Below are 25,513 nucleotides of genomic sequence, written 5' to 3'. Positions count from 1 at the left end.
TTCTACCTCTGATAAGGTACAAAAATAAAAGGTGGATAAAATAGGACAAGAGGGAATCTGGCCCTGCCCCCCCCCCCACCCCCGCCACACACAACTACCTGTTTTTCTCTTATAGATAATCTTTTCTTAAATGCTAAAGGCAAAAATTTTGTCTTTCTTTTCAAAAGTCTTGTTTTAAATCTGTGTTTAAAAAAATGAGCATGGTTTTTAGCTTCAACTAGAATTTAAACAAAGGGGTGGAAGAAAACAGGAAAAGCATTTTTTATCCCACTTGACATTTCAGAAATGAACCACTGGATGGCAACAGTTACTAGGGAGATTAACCACAGAATCTGCTTCTATCGTCTTAAAAACAAACAAGAAAACAGTCACCCTGGCCAAAATCTAGTTAGAAAAATCACTTATCAATCTAGTTATGATTTGGCCAAAACATGCTTCCACTAAAAAAACAATTTATATCACCCAGCTGGCGTAGCTCAGAGGTTGAGCATCGACCTATGAACCAGGAGGTGATGGTTCAATTACTGGTTAGGGCACATGCCTAGGTTGTGGGCTTGATCCCCAGTAGGGGGCATGTAGGAGGCAGCCGATCAATGATTCTCTCTCATCATTGATATTTCTTATCTCTCTCTCTCCTTCCCTCCTTTCCTCCCTGAAATCAATAAAAATGTATTTTTTAAAAACCAAACACTTATATCAAGTGTAAGTAAGCAGTATTATAATTAAATTAAATTTTCAATAAGATTAATATATTTTAAGTCATATAATAGTAAAAATCTCTCTACATTTGTCAATAACCAATTATTACCTTCTCTAATACTGTATTTCTGGAATAGCAATTGCTAGTTAAAAGAGAAAAGAACTCAGTAAAAAATGAGTTATCTATCATAAAACATGTACATTATATTATACATTTTTTCTCTAGACAGGTGGTCATACCATGCAATATGCATGATAACACCACCAAACTCTCAAATATAAGTAGAAAATACACTGATTATCATTAAAACAAATAATCAAATAAACCTAACTTTTAACAAACAAACAGAGTATATAATTTTTATTTTTAGCATGTTAATTTGTATTTTATGTTAGGGACTAAAATATTAGTAGTCACAAATTTTGCTTCTACTAACCTCTTTAAAAGAATTTATTTTTAATGATTTCAGAGAGGAAGGGAGAGGAAGGGAGAAGGGAAGAAGGGAGGGAGGAAGAGGGGGAGGCACAGAGAGGGGGAAAGGAGGAGGGGAGAGAGAGAGAGATCAATGATGAGAGAGAATCATTGATTAGCTGCCTCCTGTATGTCCCCTACTAGGGACTGAGTCCCCAATCTGGGCATGTGCCCTGACCGGTAATTGAACTGTGACCTCTTGGTTCATAGGTTGACGCTCAACCATTTAGCAGCACTGGCTGGGCTCTACTAACTTTTAAGAATAATCATCACTCCCATGAATTTCACGTGGAGCTATGAGAAAGCTTCTATGAGAAAGATTAAGGGAAGGCTAAATCTTTATTTTACACCACTTCTCTTCACAAACCTTCAAAAATGAAGCTCCTGCCCAACTGAAGCTCTCTTAAGAAATTCAGATTTGAAAATTAAAAATAAGCTAAATAAAACATTTTAAACTTCTAAAATATACATTTTTTAAAAATGTACTTGCTATTTCTCCTCTCTTATTTAGTCTATCTATAGGATAGACCCGTGGTCGGCAAACTGCAGCTCGCGAGCCACATGCAGCTCTTTGGCCCCTTGAGTGTGGCTCTTCCACAAAATACCACGGTCTATTTTGAAGATTTTGAAGAAGAGGCGTTAGAAGAAGTTTAAATTTAAAAAATTTGGCTCTCAAAAGAAATTTCAGTCGTTGTACTGTTGATATTTGGCTCTGTTGACTAATAAGTTTGCCGACCACTGGGATAGACCAACATGCCTTGCCTTTCCCCACCTAAATTTAAGCCCTCCCTCTTCTTTAAGTCAGAATTGTCACTTACACCAATTTTAGAATGCTTTGGTTTACTACTGATTCCTAGTTGGAGCAGCAAAAAGGATGGGTTAGTGTTCCATGAAATAATTACTGAAGGACATAGAAATTCCTTTTTGCAAAACACACAGTACTCAAAAGTTCAACAGTAGCATCCATCATAAACATGCTCCAAGAATCACTCAAAGAGAGAAAGTAACAGTTGCAATTCAGGCCCAAATAATGATAAATTTAGGAGTGAATTTTGCTGATACAGTAAGGCCCAATATAATAAGCAACAACATCCTGAAATACTAGAATGAAAAGGATATATTTCCTAACATAAACACTTCTCAAATTTCTTTCTAAAAGGAAAACTGTATTCCCAATTTCAGACCTACAATCCTCTTTTCACAAAACATAAATGGTATTTTGGGATTTCTTTAGCTTCACACAGCACAGAAGAGAACATCATGTTTTTCCTAAGTTAAAACTGGAGAAAGTTAACTCTGCTCAACTATAAAAATTTCATTTCTAAGCTATAGTTTATATAAAATCTATTATTTTCTGAAGTCTCTAATTTAAAATGGGAGATAGGAAGATCTTTTAAAAAATAATTACCATTAAGAACTTAAAAACTAGGTCACCATTAATAAAAGGCCTCATATTTATCAGCATATTCCATTTATTATTCCATTCAATCATCTTACCTATTCAATGAAGTAGAGAACTAATCTTTATTTTATTTGTTTATTTATAATATTTTTTATTGATTTCAAAGAGGAAGGGAGAGGGAGAAGAGATAGAAACATCAACGATGAGAGAATGATTGGTCAGCTGCTTCCTACACAACCCACACTTGGGATGGGGCCTGCAACCCAGGCATATACCTTGACCGGAAATGACCACAGGACCCTTCAGTCCGTGGGCCTACACGCTATCCACTGAGCCAAATAGGCTAGGGCCTAATCTTCATTTAATGTAATAAACTCAGAAAAGTTAAGTGGCTTGTCCAAGATCACATAACTATGGAGGTATCTGAAGCCATGTATTTCAGATGCCAAAGCTCATAACTTTTCACCACATCAAACTGTGTTAAGTGAATCTCCTAAACAATGAAGTATAAGTAAAACAAATACTAAGCAATGAAGTAAGCAGAGAATCTACAAGGATTGCAATGTTGCAGTTTAACAGTAATAGTAATGTCAGGAAAAAAAGTCTTTAAATTACATTAAATGTAATAGATTATCAAGCTCACTAACTCCTCTATGCCAGAGTTCTTTAACAGACAGACAAATTCTGTTTTCATTTAATAATTTCTGGCAGCTACATCTACATTATTTCTAATCAGCACACATATAATAAAATTTGTACCACAGTAAGTTTTTTAAAAAGAAGATTGCTTACATATTCATTAGAAAAGCCGCAGGAATCAAGTATCTGGCAATTAAGAACAAGAAAATCTTATTGTTGAAGGGAAAAATATTACTCTATATTTTCCCCATCATAATAAATGGGTAAGATTGAAGTTAGAAAGAAATCCTGGCTTCTGTTCATTATTCTAAACTAGAGGCCTGGTGCATGAAATTCGTGCACGGAAGGGAGGGGTCCCTCAGCCAGGCCTGCACCCTCTCCAATCTGGGACCTCTCAGGGGATGTCTGACTGCCAGAGGGATGGGGCCTAAACCGGCAGTCGGACATCTCTCTGGCAATCCTGAACCACTGGCTCCTAACCACTCACCTGCCTGCCAGCCTGATCCCCCTAATTACTCTCCCTTGCCAGCCTGATCTCCCTAATTGCTCTCCCCTTCTGGCCTGATACCCCTAAATGCTCTCCCCTGCTGGCCTGACCGCCCTAACTGCTCTCCTCTCCTGCTGGCCTGATCGCCCCTAACCGCCTCTGCCTCGGCCCCGCCACCATGGCTTTGTCCAGAAGGACATCCGGAAGACATCTGGTCTAATTAGCATATTACCCTTTTATTAGTATAGACTATTAGTCTAGATAGACAACAAGCATTGAACACTCAACAATTAATTCCTATAAGGGGAGGACAGCATAATGACTAAAAGCAAGGACTTGTAGAATACCAGCCCACACAACTCACAGTATGATCTTAGATAACTTGTTTACCTCTCTTAGCTTCATTTTCCTCAGCTATAAAATAAAGACAGCAATAACTATATCACAGAGTTGTTGATGATTAAAACAGTATCTCTAAACTTGCACAATAGTGCTTAACACATGGTAATTGCTAAACAAATATTGTTATTTTTACTATTAATATTACTACTACTACTACTATTATTAAGGTCAGTTTCTATATTCTTACTTTCTACTCCACAAAAATAATATAGAATTCATTATACTTGTTTTAGACTAACAAATAATCTGAGCATATTAAGCACTACATATATATTCATTCAACCTTTATTAAGCATCTACTATGTGCCAGACATTCTAGTATATACTGGAAACATAAAAATAAATAAGACATGCCCTGGCTGGTGTGGCTCAGCTGATTGTTGTTCTGTGCACTGAAAGGTCACCAGTTCGATTCCCAGTCAGGGCACATGCCCAGGTTGTGGGCTCCATCTCCAGTGGGAAGGGGGCATGCAGGAGGCAGCCCATTGATGTTTCTCTCTCCCTCTCCCTTCCTCTCTTTCTAAACAAAAAATAAAAACATATTTTTAAATAAATATGATTCCTGCTCATTAAGACAGATAATCAAATAAATGTAATACAATACATATTAGACACTATAACAATCATATACATAACATGGGAACACAGAGAAAGGAATGAATGGTTAATTCCAAATGATAGTAATAAAGGAAATCAGAAATGACAACTCTGAAACAAAAAGGTATCCAACAGGATGGGAAAGAGTGACAACAGTGACAGCAGCAGTGTATAGTAGTAGTAGTTACGAACATAGGCTTTACAGACCAAGAAGATACCTGGATTCAAATCCTGGCTCCATCATTACTAGATGAATGACTTTGTATATGCTACATAATATCTCTAAGCTTCAGCTTCCTTACCTGTAAATTGGGAATAATATCACTTTCTTCATATGGCAGTTGTAAAATTTATTTGAGAATATATAAGCAAGCATTTGGCCCCATGGACAATAAGCACTCAGCATATAGCAGTTATTATGATACTAGAAGCCAAAGCAATGAAAGCGAATGTACCAGGGCATATAATAGCTTGATAGGATCAGAAAACTACAGCAATTTGGTATAGATGGAATATAAAAAGCAAATAAAGTAGGGTACAGCAAGGATAGGGTTGGAAAAACAGACAGAAGCAAAATCCTAAATAACCTCATATATAGCAAGGAATTTGGGTTTACTCTTTATCTAAGAAATGAGAAGGCTTTTTGCCAAAGGAGTGACATGATTGAACTGGCATTAGAGAAGTTACTCTGATAACTCGATAGAGGAAAAAGTGGAGAAGTATAATCTTGGAAATAGATAGAGCCCAGGATTACCGCAATAAGTGCAGGTGAAAGATGATGGTTTGATTTTCAGTAGAAGCAGTGAGGATACAGCAGAAGGGACATACAAACAAGATTTTTAAAAATATATATATATATTTATTGACTTCAGAGAGGAAGGGAAAGGGAGAGATAGAAACCTCAATGATAAGAGAGAATCATCGAGAGAAACCAAGATGGTGGCATAGGTAAACACCTAAACTGCTGCCTCGCACAACAATTTCAAAACTACAACTAAAAGACAAAACGTCTATCACCCAGAACCACAGGAAAGCTGGCTGAGAGGAAGTTCTACAACTAGAAGGAAAGAGAAAAGAGCATCGAGATGTGCACAAGTGCTGAAAAACTGAGGTACAGAGGCGCGCGGATCGGGCTGGCGGCGGGTGTCAGGGTGCGCTGCTTTTTTCAACCCAAAGGGAGACAAGCTCCCGATTACTCTGAACTCCAGTTTCTGGGGAGACGCTGGGGACCCAAACTCCTACGGGGAGAAGCTGGACTGTCTGTCATTGGGTCGGAAAGTGAGGGTGACTTTCTTGCAGAGGTGCGCCCAGCAATCATTGTTTACTGTGCTGGGGCGCAGGGCGTGGGGACTTGGAAACGCAGAGACAGCTGACTGGCAGCCATCACTGTTTGCCATGCCCTAGCCTAGTGACTCCCTGAGACCTCACCCCGCACAATCTACAAACCCACCCAAGCTCCACGCAGCGGCTTTTGCATATAAATGGCCTGCCCTATCACAGCTTAACCTAACAAACTGCAGCTCTGGTCAGACAGCTCCAAAACCTCCAAACCCCAAGCAAAGAGGAGAAAACTGTAGTTCTTGCTGTAGCTCCTGTTGGGTGGCCTCAGACAGTAGCTGACCTGCACCCCATTGGAGATCCAGAAACGAGTGTATCTAGTGGTCAGTGTGAGACGACACCAGATTTCAACTACTCACATCCATAAGTGACACATTCAAGAGGCAGACTCAGTGAGCACCAAAGCCCCACTGAAGCAAGTCCTACCCCATAAGCATGTCTCCAGCGCAGCATTTCTTCCATTATAGACACAGCTGGTCCTCACAGCCAATTGGCCTGGAGGTCAATTCCTCCCAGTGACACCAACAACAATGTAGACTTAACTACAACAAGGCTGTACACACAGTCCACAAAGGGGTGGACCAAGAGTGTCCACCTCAGGTACCTGGGAGGCCAATCCACTGGGCCATATAGGACACCTAGCACACAAAGCCACCCTACCAACTCAGGGAAGCAGCGAAAATGCGGAGACAAAGAAACAGATCACAAACAAAAGAAATGGAGAAAAACAAACACTGGATATAGAGTTCAAAACCACGGTTATAAGGTTTTTCAAGAATTTCCTAGAAAAGGCCGATAAATTTAACGAGACCCTCAAGGATATGAAAAAGGACCAACTAGAAATTAAACATACACTGACTGAAATAAAAAATATTATACAGAGACCCAACAGCAGACTAGAGGAACGCAAGAATCAAGTCAAAGATTTGAAATACAAAGAAGCAAAAAACACCCAACTAGAAAAGAAAAAGAAAAAAGAATCCAAAAAGTTGAAGATAGTGTAAGAAGCCTCTGGGACAACTTCAAGCATACCAACATCAGAATTATAGGGGTGCCAGAAGAAGAGAGAGAGCTGAAGATACTGAAAACCCATTTGAAGAAATAATGACTGAAAACTTCCCCCACCTGGTGAAAGAAATAGACTTACAAGTCCAGGAAGCGCACAGAACCCCAAACAAAAGGAATCCAAAGAAGACCACACCAAGACACATCATAATTAAAATGCCAAGGGCAAAAGACAGAGAATATTAAAAGCAGCAAGAGAAAAACAGTTAATTACCTACAAGGGAGCACCCATACGATTGTCAGCTGATTTCTCAACAGAAACTATGCAGGCCAGACGGGAGTGGCAAGAAATATTCAAAGTGATGAATAGCAAGAACCTACAACCAAGATTACTCTACCCAGCAAAGTTATCATTCAGAATTGAAGGTCAGATAAAGAGCTTCACAGATAAGAAAAAGCTAAAGGAGTTCATCACCACCAAACCAGTATTATATGAAATGCTGAAAGGTATTCTTTAAGAAGAGGAAGAAGAAGAAAAAAGTAAAGATAAAAATTATGAACAACAAATACATATCTAACAACAAGTGAATCTAAAAATCAAGTGAATTAAAAATCTGAGGAACAGAATAAACTGGTGAATATAATAGAATCAGGGGCATAGAATGGGAGTGGATTGATAATTCTCAGGGGGAAAGGGGTGTGGGGGATACAGGAAGAGACTGGACAAAAATTGTATACCTATGGATGAGGACAGTGGCGGGGAGGTAAGAGCAGAGGGTGGGGTGGGAACCGGGTGGAGGGGAGCTATGGGGGGGGGAGGGGAAGGAAAAACAATTGTAATAATCTGAACAATAAAGATTTATTAAATTTAAAAAAGAGAGAGAGAGAGAGAGAATCATCGATCAGCTGCCTCCTGCACTCCCCCTACTGGGGATCGAGCCCACAACCTGGGCATGTGCCCTGACCGGGAATCAAACCATGACCTCCCCCAGTTCATAGGTCGACCCTCAACCATTGAGCTACGCCAGCTAGGCCAAACCTACAGAACTTAGTGCCTGCTTAGATGTGTTTGGTGAGACAAAACAGATGTGAGCTCTAAGGTTTCTGAGGACAGTGACTAGCTTTGGGGCAATACAATTTACAAAGGTTGGGGGTGAAAAGGATGCAGGTGGAGGGGGAAAGGGTGAGTTCAGTTTCAGAACTGGTGAACCTGAGATGTTTATGGAACATATATACAGTAGGCAGTTGGAAGGCCTCTTAGCTGATTGCTAAAAGAAATGAGACAGGGAAGAAATATTGATATCTAAGAGAAGACTGCTGAGAGTAAACTGCAAATGCCAAAGGTCCTGACTTAGGACATGCTTGGAGAGTTTACGGAGCATAATGAAGCAGTTGTGGTTTTGCTCAAACATGAACAAGACAATCTTATGCCGATAGGCTTTGTAGCCTTTCATGTAAAAAATCACTGCCCCTTTAAATCTTCTGCTTGAACCCCATCAAACTACTGAAGACATCCAAACATCAAACTTTACAGCAATCATCCAACCAACACAGAGCAATGATTCATACATTAGTTTAGAATCTTGGACTGTCACAAGACCATGAGAAAATTAAATGAGGTGATGCAATTAAAGTGCACAATGTCTAGAACAAACACTGAAATATAATTTGTTAATATCTGAAAGGAGTTTACAAAGGCAAATATAATTTGAATTTTAAAAATGACCTTGTTTTCACATTCCCTGAAATGTTTAGTTCCTGAAAAGACTGATGTCTTTAATAATCAGGGACCACATTTTTCCATCTTTATAATTCCAAAGCCTACCACAAAGCTTAACAGTCGGCTTCAGATAAATTATTGTGGAATAAATAAATCCACTCTATAATACTAATCAGAATTTTCAAACAGACTGCCAAGGACTCTAATCTCTGAAAGACATAATTTTATTATGGAAGACATGAGTTCATTAAGAAGAAGACCTAGCCCTAGCTGGTTTGGCACAGTGGATAGAGCATCAGCCTGCGGACTGAAGGGTCCCGGGTCGATTCCAGCTAAGGGCACATGACTGGGTTGCAGTCTCAATCCCCAGTAGGGGATGTGCAGGGGGCAGCCGGTCAATGATTCTCTCTCATCATTGATGTTTCTATCTCTCTCTCCCTCTCCCTTCCTCTCTGAAATCAATAAAGAAATATTTTTTTTTTAAAAAAAAGAAGGCCTACCCAAAACTAGACTCTAATTTTCTTCTATAGAGAATGAGTAATAATTGTAACAGATTAGCAACAAGGAGATCATACACAACAGTAAGTACCTTTGATATTGTGTTATTATATTATTCTAAATTTTGTTAGAGTGGTGGGTTACAGGTCAAATTCATGTACCTGATTTAAGTAATCCTATGTAATAAAACCCTAATATGCAAATTGACTAAACAGCAGAATGACCGGTCGCTATGATGCGCACTGACCACCAGGGGGCAGACATTCAATGCAGGAGCTGCCCCCTGGTGGTCAGTGTGTTCCCACAGGGGGAACGCCACTCAGCCACAAGCCGGGCTCATGGCTAGCGAGCGCTGTGGCGGTGGTGGGAGCCTCTCCCGCCTCCGCTGCAGGCAGGCAGTAAGGAGTAAGGGGTCCAGGACTGTGAGAGCCCCAGACTGCAAGAGGCATGTCTGGCTGCTGGCTTAGGCCCAATCCTCCGGGGGAACGGGCCTAAGCCAGCAGGCAGACATCCCTCAAAGGGTCCCGGACTGCGAGAAGGTGCAGGCCAGGCTGAGGGACCCCCCCCACACATACGAATTTCGTGCACCAGGCCTCTCGTCTTAAATAATAGTCTCTTCAAATTAAAAGAAAATAAACTTTTTTTGTTAACTTGTCAGTCAAGTCGTAAGTAAAATGGATACTAAAATATAATACAGACTCTTACTGTTCATAGAATTAAAATAACTAGTAATTTAACATAATTAGAACCATTTGAGCAATGACATCCAATAATTGTTTTTGCAGTTTAATCACAAAGGTGATAATACTGGCTTGGGTGTCAAGCAAATTGTATGCTACTTAAATATTGAATTCACTCCTCTTACGCAGTTGTTAGGTGATACCAGATGCAAAAACTCTAACTGCTATGTTTTATATGTTATTCCACTTTATCCATTTGTTTGTTATCCTGGAAAAAGAAATTCTGTCCATATTCTTCTTGCAGACTGTAGTCCACAATAGATGCACTCAGACTACAACTATCCAAACCAACCATCTCCTCTCACTTCATCTTTATCTCCTCTCAAGCATTTTTCCAGGCTTTGTCAGGGAGAAGATGCAAGAAAATAAACACTAATACTATGACAACTTGCTCTTCTGGTAGCATGACAAACACAGATTTAAATCACATGAGTTCCCCCCTCACACACATATACCTTCAGCATATACAAAAGGAGCAGAAACTTGAAGAGCTGGAATATTATTAGGGGTGGGGAGAAGGTCTTTTGTATGTGACCACAAATTCTGCAGCATATTAAATACCCGCCATTGAATCTCTCTTGAAGACCAAATCAAGAGAACAAGCACAAGCCAATAACCCATAATAGCCAAAACAATCTTGAAAAAGAACAAAGTTGGAGGACTTACACTTCCCAATTTCAAAACTTACTGAAAAAAGCTATAGTAACAAGACAATATGAAACTGGAATAAGACAACATGTAAATTAATAGAATAGAAAATAAATATATATATATTATTGATTTCAGAGAGGAAGGGAAAGGGAGAGAGATAGAAACATCAGTGATGAGAGAGAATCATTGATAGGCTGCCTCCTGCACGCCCCCTACTGGGGATTGAGCCCGCAACCTGGGCATGTGCCCTTGACCGGAATTGAACCTGGGACCCTTCAGTCCACAGGCCAATGCTTTATCCACTCATCCATACAGGCTAGGGCTGTCAATTGGTTTTTGACAAGAGTGCCAAGACAATGCAATGAAGAGTCTTTTCAAAAAATGATGTTGACCCCTGGATCCGGGTGAGCCTGGGTCCCGGGTCCGGGCGAGGCCGCGGGCCCCTGGATCCGGGTGAGCCTGGGTCCCGGGTCCGGGCGAGGCCGCGGGCCCCTGGATCCGGGTGAGCCTGGGTCCCGGGTCCGGGCGAGGCCGCGGGCCCCTGGATCCGGGTGAGCCTGGGTCCCGGGTCCGGGCGAGGCCGCGGGCCCCTGGATCCGGGTGAGCCTGGGTCCCGGGTCCGGGCGAGGCCGCGGGCCCCTGGATCCGGGTGAGCCTGGCCCCGGGTCCGGGTGAGACCGCGGGCCCCTGGATCCGGGTGAGCTTGGGTCCCGGGTCCGGGTGAGCCTGGCCCCGGGTCCGGATGAGGCCGTGGGCCCCTGGATCCGGGTGAGCCTGGCCCCGGGTCCGGGTGAGGCCGTGGGCCCCTGGATCCGGGTGAGCCTGGCCCCGGGTCCGGGTGAGACCGTGGGCCCCTGGATCCGGGTGAGCCTGGGTCCCGGGTCCGGGTGAGCCTGGGTCCCGGGGCCGGGTGAGGCCGCGGGCCCCTGGATCCGGGTGGGCCTGGCCCCGGGTCCGGGTGGGGCCGCGGGCCCCTGGATCCAGGTGGGCCTGGCCCCGGGTCCGGGTGGGGCCGCGGGCCCCTGGATCCGGGTGGGCCTGGCCCCGGGTCCGGGTGAGGCCGCGGGCCCCTGGATCCGGGTGGGCCTGGCCCCGGGTCCGGGTGGGAACGCGGGCCCCTGGATCCGGGTGGGCCTGGCCCCGGGTCCGGGGGGGGCCGCGGGCCCCTGGATCCGGGTGGGCCTGGCCCCGGGTCCGGGGGAGGCCGCGGGCCCCTGGATCCGGGTGGGCCTGGCCCCGGGTCCGGGTGAGGCCGCGGGCCCCTGGATCCGGGTGAGCCTGGCCCCGGGTCCGGGTGAGGCCGCGGGCCCCTGGATCCGGGTGGGCCTGGCCCCGGGTCCGGGTGAGGCCGCGGGCCCCTGGATCCGGGTGAGCCTGGCCCCGGGTCCGGGTGAGGCCGTGGGCCCCTGGATCCGGGTGAGCCTGGCCCCGGGTCCGGGTGAGGCCGTGGTCCCCTGGATCCGGGTAAATCAGTGCCCCTGGGTCCGGCCGAGACCAAACCAGAGGGAGTCGGACCTGCATTACCACCATTTGTCCACCATCCAGAGCTGAGGGGTCAGTGCCGACATGTGCTCATAGGGAACTGGTGGACATTGATATTGGGTCTCAAAAGAACTGTTGGTCCAGAAAGAAACTCACTACAGACTGATTCATTTGCCTGTCAGCATAACTATTATTGCTCGTCGCACATTCAATTCTTATAAGTATATCTCTAGTGACACATGATTTCGCTCATCTAGGGGAAATGATGAACAACATAGACTGATGAACAAGAACAGAACCAGAAACAAGGAGGCATCGATCGGACTATCGGGCCTCAGAGGGAGGATAGGGGAGGGTGGGGCGAGGGGGGAGAGATCAACCAAAGGTCTTGTGTGCATGCATATGAGCCTAACCAATGCTTAAGTTAAACAGAGGGTTGGGGCATCCAAGGGGAGGGGTGTGGGATGGGAATGGGGGGATGAGGACAAATATGTGACACCTTAATCAATAAAGAAATTTAAAAAAAAAGAAAAAAAAAAAAGAAAAAAAAAATGATGTTGAGGAAAACTGAATACCCACATTCAAAAGAATAAAGTTGAACCTCTACCTCACACCTTATATAAAAATTAACTTGAAATGGACCAAAGACCTAGGTGTAAAAGCTAAAACTATAATACTCTTAGAAGAAAACAGACATAAATCTTCCACTTTGAATTTCGCATTAGTTTCTTAGACATGACGCCAAAGCACAAGCAACAAAAGAAAAAATAAATATTAGTACATATAAAAATTGGGCTTCACCAAATGTTAATGACATAATCAAGACAGTGAAGAGTCCTAGCCAGTTTGGCTCAGTGGATAGAGCATCAGACTGCGGACCAAATCCCAGGTTCAATTCCAGTCCAGGGCACACACCTCGGTTGCAGGCTCCGCCCTGGCCCCGGCATTCTTTGCGGCTCCTATAGGAGGCAACCAATCGATGTGTTTCTCTCACATCAATATTTCTCTTTGCCTTTCCCTCTCTCTTCCACTCTCTCTGAAAATCAATGGAAAAATATCCTTGGTTGAGGAAAGAAAGTAAGAAAGAGAGGAGGGGGGAGGAAAAGAGGGAGGGAGGGAGGGAGGGAGGGAGGGAGGGAGGGAGGGAGGGAGGGAGGGGAGGAGGGAGGGAGAAAGGAAAGAAGGAAGGAAGGAAGGAAGGAAGGAAGGAAGGAAGGAAGGAAGGAAGGAAGGAAGGAAGGAAGGAAGGAAGGAAGGAAGGAAGGAAGACAACCCACAGAATGGGAGAAAATATTTGCAAATTATACAATATAAGGGTCTAGTACCCCAAATAAACAATTTTTTTCTAAAAAAAACACACCCCAAAACACAATTCAACAATAAAAAGACAAATAACCCAATCAAGACATGGGGGAAATATTTGAACAGACATTTCTCCAAAGATATACAAATGGCCAACAAGTACATGAAAATATGATCAACTTAATTAGTCACGGAGGAAATGCAAATCAAAACCACAATGAAATACCACTCCAAGCCCTAGCTGGTTTGGCTCAGTGGACAGAGCATCTGCCTGCGGACTGAAGGGTCCTGGGTTCAATTCCAGTCAAGGGCACCATGCCTAGGTTGCGGGCTCAGTCCCCAGTAGGGGGCATGCAGGGGGAAGCCAATCAATGCTTCTCTCTCATCATTGATGTTTCTATCTCCCTCTCTGAAGTCAATTAAAAATATATTTTAAAAAATATCACTCCATACCCCCCAGGATAGCTAAAACAAACAAACGTACGTTAGCAAGGATGTGGAGAAATTGGGACACTCATACATTGTTGGTGGAATGTAAAATGTTGCAACTACTGTAGAAAATACCTTGGTAGTTTCTCAGAAAGTTAAACATAAAGTTATCATATAACCAAACAATTCCACTCCGAGGTATATACACAAGAGAACTGAAAAGATATGTTCATGCAAAACTTGTACACAAATATCCATAGCATCATTATTTATAATAGCCAATACGTGTAAATAACCTAAATGTCATCAAACAACAATCAATCAACAAAAAGTGGTATATCCACAAAATAGAATATTATTCCAATGATACATGTAGAAACCTTGAAAATAATATGCTACGTGAAAGAAGACACAAAACTACATATTGTATGATTCTATTTATATAAAATGCCCAGACAAGGCAAATCCAGGGAGAAAGTAGGTAGATGATTACCAGTGGCTGCAGGGAGTAGGGAATGGGAAATGACTGCTAATGGGTACAAGGTTTTATTTGGGGATGATAAAAATGTTTAAACCACTGAATTTACACCTTAAAGAGTAAATTTACCCTGGATCCGGGTGAGGCTGGGTCCCGGGTCCGGGTGAGGCCACGCGCCCCTGAGTCCGGGTGAAGCCGTGCCCCTGGGTCCGGGCGAGACCAAATCAGAGGGAGTCGGACCTGCATTACCACCATTTGTCCACCATCCAGAGCTGAAAAGTCAGTGCCGACATGTGCACATAAGGAACTGGTGGACATTGAAATTGGGTCTCAAAAGAACTGTTGGTCCAGAAAGAAACTCACTACAGACTGATTCATTTGCCTGTCAGCATAACTATTATTGCTCGTCTCACATTCGGTTCTTATAAGTATATTTCTAGTAACACATGATCTCACTCATCTAGGGGAAATGATGAACAACATAGACTGATGAACAAGAACAGACCCAGAAACAAGGAGGCATCGATCGGACTGTCAGGCCTCAGAGGGAGGGTAGGGGAGGGTGGGGGGTGGGAGGAGAGATCAACCAAAGGACTTGTGTGCATGCATACAAGCCTAACCAATGGTTAAGGACAACAGGGGGGTGGGGGCATCCGTGGGGAGGGGTGGGGGATGGGAATGGGGGATGAGGACAAATATGTGACACCTTAATCAATAAAGAAATTAAAAAAAAAATTTTTTTAAAAAGAGTAAATTTAAATTCTATGTGTGAATTATATTTCAATTTTTAAAACTTTAGGAATTTGAACTTGAAGAATACTTTAGAAATTTGTTGAATTTCCTATTTTGATAAATATACCATAGTTATGTAAGAAAATGTCTTTGCTGAATGTACACTGAAGAATTTAAGGGTAAAGCGGCATGATACATGCAACTTACTTTCAAATGGTCTCAAAAATAATTATTATTTTGTTTATGGAGAGAAAGAGAATGGGACAAAATGAACATAATTGGTGAATCTAGGTAAAGAGTATATGGGAGGAGTGCCTTGTACTATTCTTGCAGCTTTCCAGTAAGTCTGAAATTATATCAAAATAAAAAGTAACAAAAAAAGAGAATGTATCCAATATAATTGGACTATTGCCCCTTTTGGGATTTTCTCTTTAATGATAATGTTTCATATTACTAAATTTAGCAACTGTACAAATTTTAAAAGACAAAAATAAAGTGTAGAGATTTAACAGAAAATAAGTAAAAGCATAGAAGACAAAATAATTAGAAGCTGGTAAGAGCTGAAAGTCCTTTTAAAGTAGATCAGTCAAAGTTATCAACTGATATGGCCAAAACTTTACCTTTTGACTAAGATGTCATAAAATGCCTATGTGAAAACTTTTAAAATTCTGTATCATTAAATAAATACTATAGGTTCATTCATCTAGGTTTAATATCATATTGAGATCATTTTTCCAAAACCCAACTCATCTCTAATCATATAAAGGATAAAAAGTAGTCCTCTGAGATCAACCAAAGAACTTGTATGCATATATACATAACCAATGAACACAGATAATGGGGGGGGGGGGGGGGAGGTGAAGGCCTGAGGTGGGAACGGGTTATAAGTGGTCCATGGGAGAAAAAGGGAGACATATGTAATACTTTCAACAATAAAGATTTAAAAAATAAGAGAGAAAAAAAGTATTCTTCCTAGCATTTAATCAATATATGAAGCATCATAATCAATCACAAATACTCAATAAGAGGACAAATCAGGAAAAAATATGGGTTATATTTCAGAAACATCTACTCAGAGCATAGTATTCCATGTTAAGTGGGTTCAATGGCTTTAAGGAGGACATCAGTAAGTGCTCAATCTCTCCCTCCTTTTTAATATTTTGTCAATATTTTGATTTGCTAATATCTATTGTGATGAAATAATTACATAAGATTTGTACCAAAACTTGTTCTCACCCATAGCAATTTACAGATTCAAAGCAATTCCTATCAAAAGCCCAATAGCATATTTTTGCAGAAATAAAAGACCCATCCTAAAAGTATGTGGAATCTCATGGGACCCTGAACAGCCAAAACAATCTAGGAGGTGGGGGGGACAAAGTTGGAAGACTAACACTTCCTGATATCTAAACTTACTACAGCCCTAGCTGGTTTTGCTCAGTAGATAGAGCACTGTGGACAGTGGACTGAAGGGTCCCTGGTTAGATTCCAGTGAAGGGCACATGCCAGGGTTGCGGGCTTGATCCCCAGTGGGGGGCATGCAGGAGGCAGCCAGTCAATGATTCTCTCTCATCATTGATGTTTCTATCTCCCTCTCCCTTCCTCTCTGAAGTCAATAATATATATATATTTTAAACTTACTACAAAAGCTATAGTAATCAAAACAGTGTGGTACTGGCATAAAGACTGATATATAGACCAATGAAATAGAGCCCAGAGCCCAGAAATGAACCCTCTCATATATGGTCAATCAATTTTCAACAAGGATGCCAAACCATTTGTCAGAAAAGAGTCTTTCCAATAACTAGTGCTGGAAAAACTGGATATCCACATGCAAAAGAATAAAGTTAGACCCTTACCTTACACCATATACAAAAATTAACTCAAAATGGATCAAAGACCTAAATAGGAGCTAAAACTATAAAATTCTTAGAAGAAAACTTAAAAAAAAATCTTCATAATATTGGATTTGGCAGTGACTTCAGAGATATACCACCAAAAGTACAGACAATAAAAGAAAAAAATAGATAAATTGAACTTCATTAAAATTAAAAACTTAAGCATGGAAGGACAATTTCAAGACTTGAAAAGGCAATCATGAATGGGAGAAAATCTGCAAAAATTAAATATCTGATAAGGGATTAATATCCAGAATACATAAAGGACTCCTACAATTAAACAATTTAAAAAACCACAATTAAAAATGGGCAGCCCTAACCCGTTTGGCTCAGTGGATAGAGCGTTGGCCTGCGGACTGAAGGGTCCCAGGTTCGATTCCGGTCAAGGGCATGTACCTTGGTTGCAGGCACATCCCCAGTAGGGCGTGTGCAGGAGGCAGCTGATCGATGTTTCTCTCTCATCGATGTTTTTAACTCTCTATCCCTCTCCCTTCCTCTCTGTAATAAATACAAATATATATTTTTTTAAAAATAAATAAAAATGGGCAAAGAATTTGAATAGACATTTCTCCAAAGAAGCTATACGATGGCCAATAAGCACATGAAAAGATGCTCAACATACCCTAGCCGGGTGGGTCAGTTGTTGGAGCCTCGTCCCATACACCAAAAGGTTCCGAGCTGTTTCCCATTGGGCACAACCTGGGTTGTGGGTTCGATCTCAGGTCCGACACAAATGGGAGACAACCATCGATATTTCTGTCGTTCCTCTCTCTCAAATCAATAAACATACCATTGAGTAAGGATTTTTTTAAAAGATGCTCAATATCACTAATCATCAGGGAAATTCCAATCCTAACTCCAATGAGATAACATTTCATACCTATTAGGATGACTATTATTTAAAACAAAACAAAGCAGCCTTCGCCAGGTAACTCAGTTGGTTAGAGGGTCATCTCAATAGGCCAAGGTTGTGGGTTCCATCCCCAGTCAGGGCACATACAAGAATCAACCAATTAATGCATAAATAAGTGGAACAACAAATTGACGTTTCCTTTCCTCTCAAAATACATACATACAGAAAATAACAAGCACTGGCTAGAATGTGAAGAAAATGGAACCCTTGTGCAATGCAATGCCGGTGGAAAGGTAAAGCTGCTGTAAAGAACAGTATGGTGGTTCCTCAAGAAATTAAATTAAATCATATCACATGATCCAGCTATTCCACTTCTGGATATATACCCAAAGGACTGAAAGCAGGGACTCAAACAGATATTTGTACACCCATGTTCACAGTAGCATATTCACAACAATAAAAAGGTAGAAGCAATCCAAGTGTTCCTCAATAATGAATAGATAGACAAAATGTATAAATATAGAATAGTATTCAGCCTTTAAAAGGAATGAAATTCTAACACATGCTACAAGTATGAACCTTGAAGACATTATGCTAAGTGAAATAAGCCAGTCACAAAAATAGAAATACTGTATGATTCCACTTATTTGATATACCTAGATTAGTCAAATTCACCAGAAAAAAAGTATAAATGTGGTTGCTACGGGTTGGGGAAGGGAAGCTGGGATGTTACTGTTTAATGGGTATAGTTTCCATTTGGGAAGACCAAAAAGTTCTAGGGATGGCTGGTGATGATGATTACACAACAATGTCAATGTACTTAATGCCATTCAACTGTACACTTTCAAATGGTAAATTTGATCTTATATATATCTTAACACAACTTTAAAAAAAATGGTTAAAATGGTCATTTTTATGTGATGTGTATTTTACCACAATTAAAAAAAGAAAGAAAACTTGCTGTCAATCTAACTGTCCTCACTACAAACTGTTAAACACATCAAACTTACCTTGGCAACTTAATAAACTGTTTCTCCTGTTCAATTCTTTAGTTCTTAGGGTTAATCCCTGAGGATACACTTGGCCTTTCTCTTTTCAAAATTGCACACTAATGCAGGTGAATCCAACCATTAGGATACAGTGGGATATCTACTTTTTTAAAAATTGATTTCAGAGAGGGAGGGAGGAAAACATGGATGTGAGATACATTGATCGTTGCCTCCTGAAGGAGCCCCAACTAGGAATCTTACTCACATCGTAGATATGTGCCCTGACGAGGAATCAAATCCACAACCTTTTGGTGCGCAGAATGATGCTCCAACCAACTGAGCCACACCAACCAGGGTGGGATATCTACTTTAAAAAAAACAACAACACCCTTTCTAATACTGAAAACAGCATCCATTAAGTTGGAAAAAAAAACACCCAGAGAATTAGAGTATGTGAAGTGTAGAAAGAACAAAATGTGCTCTTTGACAAAACAGTTGTTATACTTCAGCTTAGCAAACAAAAAAGAGCCTTATATACAACTTCCCGTTCTTCCTAGTTTAGGTAAAGTTGGCCAGAAGAAAAGTAAACCAGTCAGTCATCATAAGGAAATGAACTTCATTCACAGGAACCATACACTATTAGTAGCTACCAATAGAATAGCATACATTAATTTTTACAAATCAATTAGAGTGTAACAATATTGCAAAACAAGTGTTTCCATATTGGCAAAGTTGCAAATGTTGGTGCAAAGCTGGGTATATGCCTTTCTTTATCAGTGGTTTTAATATTTCTAATTCTTTAAAAATGAATAATGACAAGGCCTGAACTTTCCAAGTAAGTTCAATTACAAAATTACGTTCTATGCTCAATAATACACCTTTGGTTTCCTTAAAATATTGATCTTCATGACATCACCAATTTTATTAATTACTATAAAACTTTTCCAACAAGGTCAGCTATGGATTACATGGATTATATATGGATTAAATGCCTAGAGGAAGGCATTTCTTAAGCAACTAATTAATTCATTGATACAATGCATCAGAAGAGAAACAGTAAACAGGACAAGCTAGCAGGTAGGATTAACTAGAATGGGGGTCATGTGACCTATTTTTCTATTACAAATTAGCTGTGTGATCCTGAGTAAGACACTTAGCTCACTGGTTCTCAAAGTTCTGAGGCTTTACCTAGGGTCCTGACATGAAGTTTCCAAATTTGATATTTTGTCAAATACAGATACGTCAAAAATTCATTTTGCAACAGTAGGAAGGAAATTATCTCAAAATAAAAAACAAGTGGGGAAAAAGCAGCTTTATAAGATATTCACTACATTGTCCTTAGTATTTTTTTAATTTATTTTTTTAGAGAGATCTAATTTGTTGTTCCACTTATTTATGCATTCATTTGTTGAGTCTTGTATGTGCCCTGACCGGGGATCAAACCTGCAAACGTGGCCTATCAGGATGATACTCCAACCAAATGAACTACCTGGCCAGGGCCTCCTTGCTTTTCTCATTTTACTTTAGATCTATGAAAACTTCAACAGGGACTAAGCAAACATATATTGGAGAAACAGCATTCTGTAACCAAAACCTTTGCCTATTTCTTAATCTGAGGAAGCAAAATAGCATGGCTTCTGGATTCCGTACTGAATTCAAATCCTAGTTTTACCACTACTAGCTGTGTAACAGTTTAACTTTTTTTTTTTTTTGGTCTTTTTTTTTTTTTTTAATTCATCACTTCTCTGAGCCTACATTTATTTGTCTATAAAAATGTAGATAATATACCTACCTCAAAGGGATGTTGAAACGATTAAATAAAATAACGAAAGTATCTAGTACGGTAGAGGCATTTAATAAGCATTCAATAAATGGTAGCAGTTACCTAAAAATGAGATGAGATAGAATTATCACCAAGATTCTATGACTTTATAGACAAGCAACAGGAGAGGAAAATTGTAAATAAATAAGGTCCAAGAAGACAGATATATTGAAATAATTCACTTATAGTGGGTTAAAAAAAGAAAAGAATTTTATTTCTTACGACTTTGGATTCTGTAGGAAGGTAAAATTGGACACACACAAAAAATTGGTAGACTCATTTCTTTATACTTGCCAACTCAAGACTTATACTTTTAAAAACTGTTTTGCTTTCTTTAAAGCAACATATTTTATTTATCTTATCTTCATCACTGAATCAGAAGGCTAGAATTGATTTTTAGAGGGCATCTAGTACATCATCACTCTACTACCAGATAGACTCAGAAAGGAATGTCTTTAAACTCATCCCCAATACTTCATTCTTAATATATTTTATCACTTTGTTTACATAAAAATCTAAATCCTTCTCAAATTTACCATTTAAAAATCTCATATGAATAGTATGTTATCTTTTGTGTAACAATGGGAAAAATAAAAATACATACTTGTATTTCCATAAAGAAATTCTGAAAGAATACACAAGACATTAAAGGTGTAACGGGCCCTAGCCGGTTTGGCTCAGTGGATAGAGCGTCGGTCTGCGGACTCAAGGGTCCCAGGTTCGATTCCGGTCAAGGGCATGTACCTTGGTTGCGGGCACATCCCCAGTGGGAGGGGGTGCAGGAGGCAGCTGATTGATGTTTCTCTCTCATCGATGTTTCTAACTCTCTCTCTCCCTTCCTCTCTGTAAAATATCAATAAAATATATATTAAAAAAAATGTGTAACAGGCAGGATACTTGGGAGCAGGGGTAAGAGCAAGACTTTTAACTGTATTTGTCTTTATTTTACTTTGGCTTATGAACTATATGAATGTAATCATTTATCAAAATGTACTAAATAACCACCAAAAAACCCCCCAAAAACACACCTGTATACTTTAAGTTTCACAATAGGTTTTCCTCCACCCATACCAATCAAGTGTTTTGACCCACCATTCATATAACCATACTCATTAACACATCATTTTATATGTAAAGTCTTTAGGCTTTACAGAATGAAACTTGTGCAAGGTTGATACTCATGCTATAACAAGTCATTACAGTTAATAACATGCAACTTTTCTTTTAATAAACATCCCCAATATTTCAAATATTTGCTCTCTAGAATATAAAATTCTATTTCCTATTTCTCACTTGTGATGATAATTTGTGGAATAAAGCCCTTCTACCTTGAACAAAGTCCCCATAAAGGTTTTTTAGAAATTCACTTTCCTGGACAATAAATAAAAATTTCAAAAATAATATAGTATTGCCCTGTTTGGAGTGACTCAATTGGTTGAGCACCGTCCTGTGCATTGAAAGGGTCGCCAGTTTGATTCCTGATTAGGGCACATTGATGTTTCTATCTCTTTCTCCCTCTCCCTTCCTCTCTGAAAATGAAATAAAAATGTAAATAAATAAAACATCTATGAAAGATGAAAATAAAGATTTTGGTATTATTCATCAAATGTCAGTTCAGTGAGTGCTTCTTGGAGATCATTATTTATGGTCTTCACACTGGAAATTCAAAGGCAATAATATGGGAGAAGACAGAAAAAAGGCAAGAAATTTGCTTGGGCAAATTTCACTCACAAAGGCATAGACTATACCTTCCCACATGTACTATACAGCAGATACTAGATACTCCCGGAATTTTTTTTCTTTATGTGATATAGGAGAAACAGGACATAACAAAATTTCCTTTCTCCATAGGTTAAGAAATAATCTATGTACACACTGGGCATCATTTGAGACCAGTCTGGGTATCCTAGAAATCTCCACTCAAAAATGAGGTCTATATATATACTTAATACCTAAATCCCTTTTAAGCACAGAAAACTGAAGTAAACAGGAGACTAAGTGAGGGGTTCTTCTACCATTAGCCTAAGTGGGTATAAGAATTGTAAATAAATAATTTCTATAATAAACATCAAAACAAGACAAAAGGTACCCAGCCAGTGTGGCTCAGTGATTGAGCAGCAACCTATGAACCAGGAGGACAGTTCGATTCCCGGTCACAGCACATGCCCGGGTTGTAGACTCAATCCCCAGTGAAGGGAGTGCAGCCGATCAATGATTCTCTCTCATCATTGATGTTTCTATCTCTCTCTCCCTCTCCCTTCCTCTTTTTGAAATCAATAAAAAACATATTTTAAAAAAATAACAATTTCACCTCAGGAAATCTGCGGGGATAAGGTTGCATAAAGCAATACCATAAATATAGCTCATTCAAAAAGAATGAATAATGGAATTCTTTCTGAAACAATTGGTGCTGATCTCTGTGCTAAACATTGAAATTCAGTACACACACACACACACACACACACACACAGACAAAAGGTGTGGATTCTGCTCATAGCTTTAACCACATGGTATGCAAACTCCAAGTGAAATTCTGTGTATGTGTGTGTGTGTGTATGTGTGTGCGCGCGCGCAGGCAAGCCTCACAAAAATGGTAGAAATGATTACTTCAAAAGCTCATTTCCCACCAAATATAACACATGAGCCCAAAGAGTTAGAGGTTTACGACTTCGGAGGCTCACTAGCACTCTACCTCTGAAATTTAAGAATACCACTTATTGTGTAAAAGCTAATGAGTGATCGTTTATCTCACCTGTGATAATTAAAAATAGTCCAGAAAATCAAGGACATCATCTTTCTATCACTCTTAGACCAAAGCAAACCTTTTCAGTCTCTTTTAAAGTTTCAAAGAAAAATAAGTCTAAAGATGTTCCCACTTTATTTTATAGATAAAAAGTATATGTGCTCTAGGCTCATCTCTCACCAAGTTTCATCAAAGATACAGACATTCAAGGGACTAACTCCCTTACAACTCACACAGTGTTTCTTCCAAAGCAAAATGTTGGGGTCAGAATGTATGAAGGTTTTAAATCTAAAGGAATCCCTGTTTAGATCTAGAATGTAAAATAGTGAACTAACTGTATTCGGCAACCCACAAATACAGTTTCTCCTAGTCCTCTCCAATACAACAGCCACAATACTGGTACACAGAGAAATCCCTGTACTTTAGCACCAAGATCAGAGGTTAAAATAATTGGTCATAAGGGATGAACTAGGCACCTTAGAACCCAAATAGAGTACTCTGAGCACTTAGAACAATAGTCACCACGGTACAATACTATAGCCAAGCCATGATCAAGGGGAAAAGTACACATATAAAATATCTCCTTTTTCCCTAGAGCCCAAAAATTGATGCCTATCCTCCTAGGTTGCTCAGACCTAAAAAGGCCCGGAACACACGTAAGAGTTAAAAGAAGGACCTGGTTACTAATTCCCCTCACTTCAAAAGATGCCCATAGGATGCCTCACTTTCTCCAAGCCTAAAAATCTCGAGGTCAGCTACCCTGCTACTCTGCAGTTGTACGGGAACTTCCTTTTCCTAATTTCACAAAAGGTCCCAGGTGTTAAGACTCACGTGATTTTTCAGGGTAAAGTCAGGAAGCTCCTTAAACACTCACCTGTCTCAAACTAAAAAAGGGACTCAATAACCCGACTTCAATACACAGGTAACGCAGAAGGCAAATAAATGTCCAATCCCTCAACTTTAGGGAGAGGCATACAGGAGAAATGCTCTGAGCTAGCTAGCTCTGCCGCCCTGTCTCTGTCTCCGTCTCTCTGTCTCGCTCTCAGTACCAAGGGCAGAGACTCTGGCAAGACCCCGCCCCCCCACCCCCCCAACTCCAAAGCGGGGTAGGCGGGAGGTAAGCCTGGCCTGGCGAGTCCTCGTTCCCGCGCGAAGCTCAGAGACCACAGGACTCCCCATTGTGGGTCTACAGATGTGACGGGAACCGGTCCGGCTCGAACCACGGGCTGAAGAGTAAGCTGAGGGAGCACTAGGCCCGCACCGCTGCCCCTGCCGCCCTGGAGCCGATCGCTGTCAGCGGACTCCGCCCGGGCAGCGGGAGGGTGGCCTCAGCCCTGTACCAGCCCGAGAGCTCTCGTGCCCCACGTTGTGGGGGAAGTGGGGGGTCCTGGAACCGTACCTCTGACACTTCGTCCTCGTCGCTGCCAGAGGCACCACCTCCACCCCCGGTCCTCAGCACAGCAGCCGCCAACTTGAAATCCAGCGCCGCGTCCCCTACGGCCGCACCACTGCCGCCGCCACCGACTCCCGGGGCAGGCCCAGCCTCCCCAAAGAGTCTCACGGTGCGGATCCCCAGCCCGACCCCTCCCGGCGGAGGCGGCTCCGAGGCCCCGGCTGGGGCGGATCGCGGAGCCACAGAGTCCAAGTCCTCCTCAAAGGAGGTGCCGCCGCCTCCGCCGTCGGTCAGCATGCTTCGCACGCGGAGCCGGATTCACTGCAAAGTCACTCGCGGCCGCCGCCGCCGCCGATCCCGAGAACGAGAGAAGCAGCAGAAGGAAGAAGCGTCTCCTTCCCCCCGTCCCAGTAGCGCCACTAACTTCTCACTGCCTAACCTGCTGCCTCCCGCCCCCCACACTCGCCACTGGCTACAGCGCCAAAGAGGCTGCAGATCATTGGCCAAAGTAACCCGTCGCTCAGGCTCTTCGTCACGCGCCGCTCGCTGGCTCCGGGCCCCCAAGCTGCGTTGACCCGCGCAGGCCTAGGCGGTTGCGAACACCCGCCTTCTATTCCCCGCGCACTGACTTCCGGTCTTTTTCTACGTCTATTGGTCAAATTCTCTGACTATCGCGTCACGACCTTAAAGTGGATTAGTTGGCCTTGTGGTCAGTCATAGTGACCCCTGACAGTGGGAGACT

The 25,513-nt window shown here is 41.5% G+C and overlaps 1 protein-coding gene across 7 annotated transcripts in view; it reads right to left on the bottom strand.

The window, feature by feature from the left end:
• LOC307100685 (ankyrin repeat and KH domain-containing protein 1) overlaps window positions 1–25,198 on the bottom strand; it is a gene marked incomplete at its 3' end in the record, with an annotated part of 127,204 nt that extends 102,006 nt beyond the window's left edge. For all 7 annotated transcript variants that reach the window (XM_079773212.1, XM_079773208.1, XM_079773209.1 and 4 more), the window contains exon 1: window positions 24,778–25,198. In XM_079773212.1, the coding sequence (XP_079629338.1) occupies window positions 24,778–25,068 (291 nt within the window). In that variant the 5' untranslated portion in view covers window positions 25,069–25,198. The remainder of the gene's footprint in view (window positions 1–24,777) is intronic.
• Window positions 25,199–25,513: the final 315 nt, after the last annotated feature.

This window comes from Cnephaeus nilssonii, assembly GCF_951640355.1.
Source record: "Cnephaeus nilssonii genome assembly, chromosome: 5".
In the NCBI taxonomy this organism is placed as follows: domain Eukaryota; kingdom Metazoa; phylum Chordata; class Mammalia; order Chiroptera; family Vespertilionidae; genus Cnephaeus; species Cnephaeus nilssonii.
Note: the sequence above shows the minus strand (reverse complement) of the source record. Positions and strands in the feature narration are given on the sequence as shown.